A 9,329-nucleotide genomic window follows, 5' to 3' on the forward strand; every position below is an offset into this window, starting at 1 on the left:
TTTCCTTTACAAACTTTGTCGGGTTTCATGATCATGGGAGCTGCGGCCTGGCTGTTACCTTGCCGAATAGGTCACCCAGTCACAGCGGAGCACTGTGGTTTCCTGTTTCGTTATCCAGTTTCGGTTTTGAATGGTCATGACTGCTAGCACTACTCTGCGCCCAATGCTGTAAGTGTACCTTGACATGGTTCCTTTCTCCGCACTGGAGTAAATGCATTCTTTGTCTGATCCCCGACTTGAGCGGTCCGGCTCTTCTTCTGCGCCGCTTGGCGCCCGGCTGTTAGGTCTCACGCCGTAGGTCTTGGCCGGCCGCCCCGTCAAAGCTACCAACCACAAGTACTTGCACGGCTGAGTTCCTTGCAGCACCAGCAGATGGTGCTCGCATCTGTAGCAGTGATGGTGCCGGTCATGGGGGGGAAATGAACACAAAAAAGAACCACAAAGCTTGCCTTTGCGCACCCATGGCTGCACGGTAATGGGGAAATAAATGCTTCTTGCGGTTAAAATGCATTTGAATTGCGCTACGTAAATTCACATATGAGCATGCTGCCTCTGAAACCATGACACGTTTAAAATGCCCGTCATGCTCACTAGTAGTCAGCAACTCCACTTAACAAAAGGCTCAGTATAATTTGTGAATGCCCGTCCTTGTGGGAATGTGCGTGTATGCGTCCATGCATGTACTCATGTTTTAGTCTTTATGTGCTCACACAAAGCTTCGCTGTACATAGATTCCAACTCGTTGGATCTGCTGCATTTCTTTGTTATTGTTAGCTATGTGAAGGTTAAATTTAGGGTGACAACCAAATTCCACTCCTAAATAAGTACAATGGTTAATTGCATGGATCGAGTGATGGTTAATGTAAATAGCATGGAAATAGCATAGTTCTGGCTATTGCTGATTTGAAGTGAAAATGACAAATTTGGTCTTCTCATGTTTAATTTGCAGCTTATTTTGTTCTCACCACATTGAGATTTTAGCAAGGTCTTCGTTCAGCTTATTTGTTAGTGATGTGATGCACTTGTTAAAGGCAAATGTACGTCATGTAATGTAGCCAATGAAAGTGTAGCACTACTGTTATTGTGGTGGCAACGAGGACAAAGTTCATCCGGCACGGCGTGCTGAGAACACGAGAGAAATTGCCATCTTTGCTGATTCTTCAGCTGTCATCCACACGACCATGTCTAATGCCAGGCCAGCTCCTGCCGTAAGCGAGGCAGCTCATTGTTACCTGCCACAGGAGAATAATGGAACTCTCCACCGCTGCAGTTCAGTGCCTATGATGTTCTGCTGCTGAGCAAGGTCATTGCTTTGATTCCTGGCTGCAGCAGCTGTGTCTTGGCTGAGGTGGAGTGCAGAAGCATCCATGTTTCATTGAAGTGCATGTTGAGGAAACCAGGGTGGTGAAAGTTATTTTAGTGCCCTCCACCCTGCATATCTGATTGCTAAGGTGGTGTTGTCCTGTGACCGTAAGATCAATCTGATCTATCACTTCAAGAAAGCTTGTTACTTTAATCAAGTAAGTAATACATGTGAGTATGTACAGTTAGATCTCCATAACTCATGTAATCAACTAAAACGTTTCGGCAGGACGGGCCAGTGTTTGCTTCTCTCGCACGCATACAGGGCAGCTGCAGAATGCCTAAGTTTAACAACTGCATTCGAGTACATTATGCCTAATTATGAAGAATTATTAAGAATATGCATTCATGCTGTGGATGCATATTACGTATATTAGGCACCCAAGGAAAATACAGGGAACGCGGGAGATGGAAATTCAAGGCTCATAATGAATGGGAAGATCTCTTCAGGCAGAATACAGACTCATCACCAAGCATTGTGTACATGTCTGTCTTCTCAATAACCAGAATACAGTGAATGGCCCTTAGTGTTGGGCACTCAATTTGTTTTAGTTTGTATGAAATTTTATTGTGTGCTAATATTTTGAAAAATTTCTGGAGATTAAATTTCTCAAATTTTAAGCAGTGATAGACAAGCAAATGTTAAAAGCGTGGGCTTTTTGAGATCTTTTCTTATCTCTCTTTATCTTTTTATCTCTCTTTATCTTTTTGAATCCAGAGCCAAGTTTCTTTCTTTATTTATTTCTTATATATATTTTTTTCGAATTGTACATCATTTGTACAAATTCACAAATGATGCCCCGCCATCACCCCCTGATGAAAAAAAAGAAGGAAAGAAACCATAGAGGACTTGACATTCTCCCCCCCTTCTTGTCGTCTATTTTCACCAGGATGTTGGTGCTCGGCAAGCCCAGAAGGATTGATGAACACCGTACTGACTTGGAAGATATGCTTGCCCGTCACCAAATTAAAATAATTGGCATCCACTAAACTGTGAAAGACAAGTCACGCAACTAACACCTACACAGTGTGGCAAAAAATTGTAAATGCACTTGACTACATGCCCACTTGCATAGAAAATGTGCCATTCTACAGTTTTGGGGTTGAATCCTTTTGCTACAGCAATTATTTACAAAACGCAATGGCCATCTTAAACCCAGCTTTGAAACGAATGTCCCTTTAATGCCCACATGATTATGCTCGCTGCCAGGAGCCACAGAGTTTTCATTTTGTCCTTTGTAGGGAAGAATGCTGGATTTATTGCTGAAAACAGTCCTTTGGCATAGACATATCCCCTTTCTCATAAAGGCAACAGAACTTCTATTGTTGCATCATGCTAATTTGAAAAGTCAGAAAGATTTGGCATCTCCCCAGCTGTATTTGGTCTTAAATATCTTCTGTGCTGCTGGTCAGAGCAGCAGGTGTTCCCCTTTTGACTCCTGCCTCTAAAGGACACTACAACCTAAAGTACCTGCATTAGTTTGCTAGTCAGGTAAATGGAAGTTTTGCCTCCTGTAAAACATTCTTGGCATTGTGCCTTCCCACACAGCTTATGTGAGTAATTGAAAAAGTAGTAAGTAAATTTTAAGAATAACTGTGTGAGTGAATAAGAGCCACATGCAAGCTTTGAAACAAGACTCCACACCCTATTGTTAGGCGTAAAAAGAATGCCAGACAGTTAATATTGGCACTGCCAAACTCGTTCTCAATGAGTTAAACGTGACCAGTGCTGCATCTCTTTTGTTGTTCCTTTGTAACAGGCATATCGAAAGAGCCAAAGGTTCGTGTGGAGGTCCTTTTGCTGAGCAGGAAACATCCAGGATGCATCCTGCTTGGCTTGCGCACCAGGTGCTCATGGGCGAGGGGTCTCTACATGGTGCCCGGAGACTTCTTGCACTTTGGGTATGTGTGTGTAGGTGCATTTCTTTGCACATTCGGCAGCCAACAGGTTTGCTTGTACACTGACTCCACACTTTATTTTATAGACTCTTTTCATCATTCGCAACTGCGCTTCTCTGCACGACAAATGTACCCAACTTATAAAGGCACCAGTCATTGTTCATATTAACATGCACAGTACTTTTTTATTTTTATTTGGTGACTGCATTCCACCGGCTAACAAATTTTAAAGGTTATCACTCAGTGCAAGGCGCCTTTTTGTATCGTAAGTTTCTCTAATGTTATTGATTGATTGTTCTATCTGTTGTCTATGTTGTTGCCGAGCCTCATGTAATCAAATTGTGTGCACGACCGCAATGTTGTTATATGTATACTCTAGAACTTACACGAGCACAGGCGATTATGCTGGAAGGTTTATTGAGTCATGTATAAATAGCCGAAGCATCTGATCTGCAGATCAGATTTTGTCAGTCTCCGACTGTGCTCGCTGGTATCATTGTGCTTTGATTGCCACTTTTTTTGTTGGGCACAGTATCACCCAATAAAGAGTTAACGTTTTGAAGTCACACTTTTGACATTGTGTTATTCTATGCTGTCACAACAATGTGACAATATGAAAACGAAGTTCTAGCTGCGAATGGTGGGGATATTTTCTTATGCATGACAGCATCATGAGAGGAATGCCCACATTTTCCGTGTCATAATACAAGTAATTGGTGCTTGTACACATTGTTTCCAAATATAAGTGCGCCACCATTACTAGGGCAAACTGCCTAGCAAGAAAGCTGGCTGCACAATTATGAAAAAAGTCTATTGTGTATCTGCTCTTGTTCAAGGCGCCATACTTATTTATAGGAAGTTGATTTGAACCAAGGTGTCCAGAGTAGCATAGTTAAAAAAAAGAATCAACTAAATACATTGAAAACGAGTATAGGACATTTTGTTAAATAGCCATTAAAACACTGACCATAAATACATAGGAAAGAAAGCTGCATATGTAATGTATGCTTATAGTGAATGTCAGATATAATGAAGGTGCTTTAATGTCAAATAAGACTTTGCTATGTCGAGGCTTTACTGTGTTTCATTGATTAAATGTTCGTTTCTAAGTTAATATCATGATCAGAAGTGTTCACATACTAGCTTTAATTGATAAAATCAGCAGTGAAAGCTAACGGCTGATTTGGCAATTTTTGCATTTATGAAACTTCTCCATTCTTGATTCAAAGGTGTTCATTGGTTCATCACAGGGAACATGAAAAGTGGCAGAAATTTTAATGAGTTAACAGAAAGGGGTGACATTTTAGGTTCCCTATTGCATGTGAAGTAATATTTGCCTCAGGTGTTCATCAGCGCAATCTGTAGCAGCCCGACAGGTTTATTTACCATATAAAGAAAAAAAAAATGTTGCAGGGCCCTTTTAAAAGAGCACATAGTTTTTTAAGTTGTAGAAACTTTATCACACACTTTTCATGCATCAAAGGACCACTTTTGCCAAGTATGATGATCGGAAAACACTCACAAGATATTCCATTTTGTTATTAAAGTTGTCAAGAAATTATGGACCTATTGTCATTGACATTATTGCGACACTGACAGAGCAAAATTTGCAGCAATAAGGGTAGGCATGATGGTGTTGCTCGTAAATAAATTAATGAGATTGCCACGCATGTTTTTCTGGCTGCGCTTGCAGTCACAGCTATCACAGGTATAGAGCAAGCCAGTGTATATATAGTGGCTTTGTGGTGCATCCGCTCTCTGGGTATCGTTCTGTTCACTGCACTATACTGTTACACAAAAGACGAAATATTTTGTACTTTGTGTAACAGTATAGGTGCAGTGAACAGTGCCTCGTGCTGTGTCATACTACCAACTAACCCCAGTGGAAGCTCTCTGGTTATACTGAAAACAAAATTGGGTCTTAGAAACAAGTATCTTAGTAAATCATTTGGGTTGCTTTGGTGCTTATAAGTATTTCTTCTAAGGTTTAGAAGGGTTGGATTTTCATTTAACAGAAAAATATGACAAGTCAAAAATGTCATGTCAGTACGATTCGCGGAAACAGCATAACTAGGACTTGGATGTTGGGGAAAGAAAGACACACACCTGTGCTGTGTATATCTTCTCTTTCATTATCGTGCGTATAATTGCACTGCTTCCCCCAAACAGCAGCCCCCTTTCAAAAATTTGTCGCGTTGTCCATTTGTTCTTACATTCCAGTGAATCTTGGGAGGCAGCCGCCGTGCGTGCTACAAAGGAGGAGACTGGCCTCGTTCTTGTGGAACCTTGTGTCTGCTCAGTGGTGGAGATGGTGCAAGTGTCCGAGGGATACCACTGGATTAACATATTCATGGTGGGCAAGTTGGCTGAGACAGCAGCAGAGCCTGCTGCACCCAAGGATGCTGTATGTACAGGTGAAGTGATCCTCTGCAGTAACTGCAGCAGTTGATGTCATTGTGGGAACCGTGCATCAGTACAAAACAGGATCCTGTCAAAGAAGTGCTGACATGAAGTTTTAACTACCAAGTCATGGCTGTAATTTGGTACTCCTAGATTTATTATGTGCGAAAATTCCTTTTTCACTTTAAGTGAAATTGTGTTAACACTTGTGCAGCAGCACAGTGCAACAATCTACTGTAGCCTCTGAGACCACTTGACTTTGTGCATGTTACTGTGCCATCTTTCAAATGCATAGGTATGAGATGAAAATACCTGTGCCATGCCCCACACAAAATGTTTGTTTATGGCATAAGTAATGTGAAGTCAGACCAGTGAAGAGGCCACGAAGGAACAAAACATTTATGTACAGAGCAATCCACAGTTAAGGGGCACGAGTGTTGAGTACATGTGAATCTTTTTCTCTGGCAAGTGTGTGATTGGCCTGTTTTCCAGCAGACTACTTTCAGTTGGCAACGCTGGCAGCTTTGTACATGCCTGAGTAGTGAATTGACATAACTTCACCTGTACAGTATTATACATAGGAGTGTTCCCACCAACAGTGGGCTGCACTGTATGTTGCACGGTGCGCATATTTGTCTCTTACCTGTGCATATGAGATGGCATGATGTTGCTCAGTGATATCAGCACACGGCTCTCACTGCAGCTGAAGCCTGAACAGGGTATGGAAAATAACATCAGCATTTAATATATCTTGAATGCCTTAGCAGTGTGGATACTTTGCTAACATTAATGCTTGTAAAACAAAACAACAATGTCTTAGATAAAGTGCAAGAAGAAATGTTGTAGTGCACATTGTTTTGCTTGTGTCAAACTGATGGACGTGTGCATTGCATTTGACAGCAGTATGCCTAATCAGGTCAAGTGTACAATTTGGCTGAATGTGCATTTTTATTGGCATTTCTTTCGCTATGCCAAAACCAAGAACTTCATGCTGGCATAAAAAGCTTCAGTATCATGCCAGTTGTAATGCATACTTTGCCTAACCATTTAATAGCAGTGTCATTATTCAGAAGCTATAGTGCCATACGTGGCAATGCTAGAGTTTTTGAAAAATGCAAATTTTGCTGTCACGTGAACCATCAATCATTCAGAGACATTATGTGAAGTTGTGATCACACGTTGCTTTAGAACTTAGGTGAAATGGTGTGAAGAATTTTGGTAGACAAAGAAGAAATGTGTGCGAGAAAGGCAATCACTGGGTTGTGATAACCACAACATGTGTGAGCATCTTTTAACCTGGAAGGACATGGTAAGAGATCAATTGGATTCTTGATGACACAGATTTCTCAAGATTGCACAAAACATATGTAGCTCAAATGACCTGCCCGCTCCACTTACTAAGTAAAAAGATGATTAGTGCATGAAGTTCAGATTGTAACAGTAAATATATTCATATTATCCAGAAATTAATACTAGTAGTATCAGCTGTTCTCACTTTCCAGAATCAGTTTCCTTGAAACAAGTGGATTTTTGGATGAACTTACACAAAATAGAGTCGCTTGGGAACCTTCTGAGTGAACACATATCAAAACCAATGACAACAAAATGTTGGACCACTTAAAAAGCCTAGTTTCAGATAGTGTAGGTTGTGGGGTCTCACACATGCTCTTGGGACAAAGGAATGACAACACAGTAGTGAAAACAATCAAAAGGGCATTTATTGCACCTTTGATACACTAATGCCTTCTAGCCAAATTACTACCCATAGGACGTGCCGATGGGCGCACAACAAATAGAGGAAGTCCATGCCATGCGGCAGAGCGGGATTACAGGAGACGGCAGCCATGTAGGGAAAACAATATCAGGGGATGCATGAAAGTCAAGTGTCCCCACAAGATGAAAAGCAGCCTGTCTGCAAAATTTTATGTTTAAAATACGAGCGGACGCATCAGGAAAAGCCAGCAAAAACAGACGTTTTTGATAATGAAGCTGAAAAAAACTTTGCCATTACTGCTCGCCATAAATGACGCAGAACCTGAAACATTGGGCCTTGCTGATTTTTTTTGTCCCCAACTGTCCAGGACTACCAAGATGCTGCGTACGCAATATTCATTGGCTGAAAGTGCTGCCTCGGCCAGTCTGGGACTGTCGTAGACAGATAATCGGAACAGGCACATTGAGAAACAGTGCGGCACTTCCTTAGCATGACTTCCAAGAACAGACAGCGCCCACAACACATTGAAAATCTTCGAGACTATGGTACAATATTTGCATTGTACCTGATGAACAGTGGGCACATGCATAGTCTTCTCAGGTGTTTAATAATTAAAGGATGTTAATAAGAAAAGCAGGCAATTACCAGCCCTGGAGCTTTGCCAAGGTTGCTTCAATAGTACCTATACACCACTCATTTATAGCCAGTTTAGCCAAACATAAATTTTATTGAAGTTGGCCTACAAGGATTTCCCAGGGCCTCTTTAGGTTTGCCTTCTGTACTTGTATACAAAAGTGTACGATGAACGTACAAACGGGTGGATGTCTGATTTTCACTTAATTACTCCTCTCCACCTTGCGGGTTTCCGCAGAGCTATTACGACAGTTTACTAATGTGTGTAGATGGGCAAACTACTTACGTGAGAGCTATAGTGAAGGCTTTAAAATTGTGCAGGGTGGCACTGGTTTGCGTGGGATGCACTGCCTGGCGAAGAGCTGCTTTTCTGGAGTCTGCGTGACTTGCGTCGTGAGAACCTGATCGATTTAACTGCCTTTCAGTAGCCAAAAGTACAAATGTAAATTAAAGAAAAGAACTGAACAGTGTAAATAATGTAAAAATGAAACTGCTAGTCTTGTATACATATGTTGTACAGTGTTGGAAAATACAGTTTTTTTTCGCAACAATTTGTGCTGTTCATGTTTTTTCTGTGAGTAGCTTCACATTTCATGAGCAGATGCACAACAGACCCTGTTATCTTATACAGTGAAACCTCGTTAAACAGTAGCTGGCCGGAGCTTGAAAAAATTACGTACTAAACAGTAGTACTGTTTAACCGAAATAGCATGAGATCGCCCACTTACCTGTCGAAAACGGAACTCAGAGAGAGTGCAATGAAAGAGGAAAAAAACATGCAGTATTTATTCACTTCGCGCGACAAAAGTGTTATTTTCGGTTGGTTCCGCAGCGGCCTAGCATGACGACAGCGGCTGAGAAGCTGCGTGCCAGCTTCTCAGCCAGCCCCCTCTTCTCGGCAAACACTCGCACGGCAGATTCCTCATTGGCGTTACGTATTCTGCGTGCACGCGCGCAGTAGTGCTGCACAAGTCCCGGGGCGCCTTTTTCATTGCCGGGTACCGGAGTTCGGAATACTTTTCGTTTGGAATAGTTACGTTATCGTGCCCCTGTTCTTGTCGCAACAATTGCATTCATGAGGCTGACGTAACGCGCAGCTTATGCCACTGTCGGGCCTGAATCGCCCGTGCTGTCGTTTTCCGTGTCGTCCTCATCACTGTCGCTAGTGGACACTTCAGCAACAACAGAGGCAACGATGGCGAAAAGTCGAGCTTCGTAGCCGACATCTTTTCGCGGTCGCAGCAGCGCTGCCGAGCAACTTCTTCGCATTCCAAATGCCACACACTGTAGTCAACAGGAGATGCACGTCGCGGGCCAGCAT

General features: G+C 42.1%; 1 protein-coding gene across 1 annotated transcript in view; it reads left to right on the top strand.

Annotated features, from left to right (window-relative positions):
• The window catches only part of LOC135918251 (uncharacterized), a 13,549-nt gene extending 4,990 nt beyond the window's left edge, over positions 1–8,559 (top strand). Inside the window, exons 5-7 of the mRNA XM_065451946.1 lie at positions 3,123–3,264; positions 5,482–5,675; positions 8,330–8,559. Coding sequence (XP_065308018.1) covers positions 3,123–3,264; positions 5,482–5,675; positions 8,330–8,436 — 443 coding nt within the window. The 3' untranslated portion in view covers positions 8,437–8,559. The remainder of the gene's footprint in view (positions 1–3,122; positions 3,265–5,481; positions 5,676–8,329) is intronic.
• Positions 8,560–9,329: the final 770 nt, after the last annotated feature.

This window comes from Dermacentor albipictus, chromosome 1 (assembly GCF_038994185.2).
Source record: "Dermacentor albipictus isolate Rhodes 1998 colony chromosome 1, USDA_Dalb.pri_finalv2, whole genome shotgun sequence".
Taxonomy (NCBI): domain Eukaryota; kingdom Metazoa; phylum Arthropoda; class Arachnida; order Ixodida; family Ixodidae; genus Dermacentor; species Dermacentor albipictus.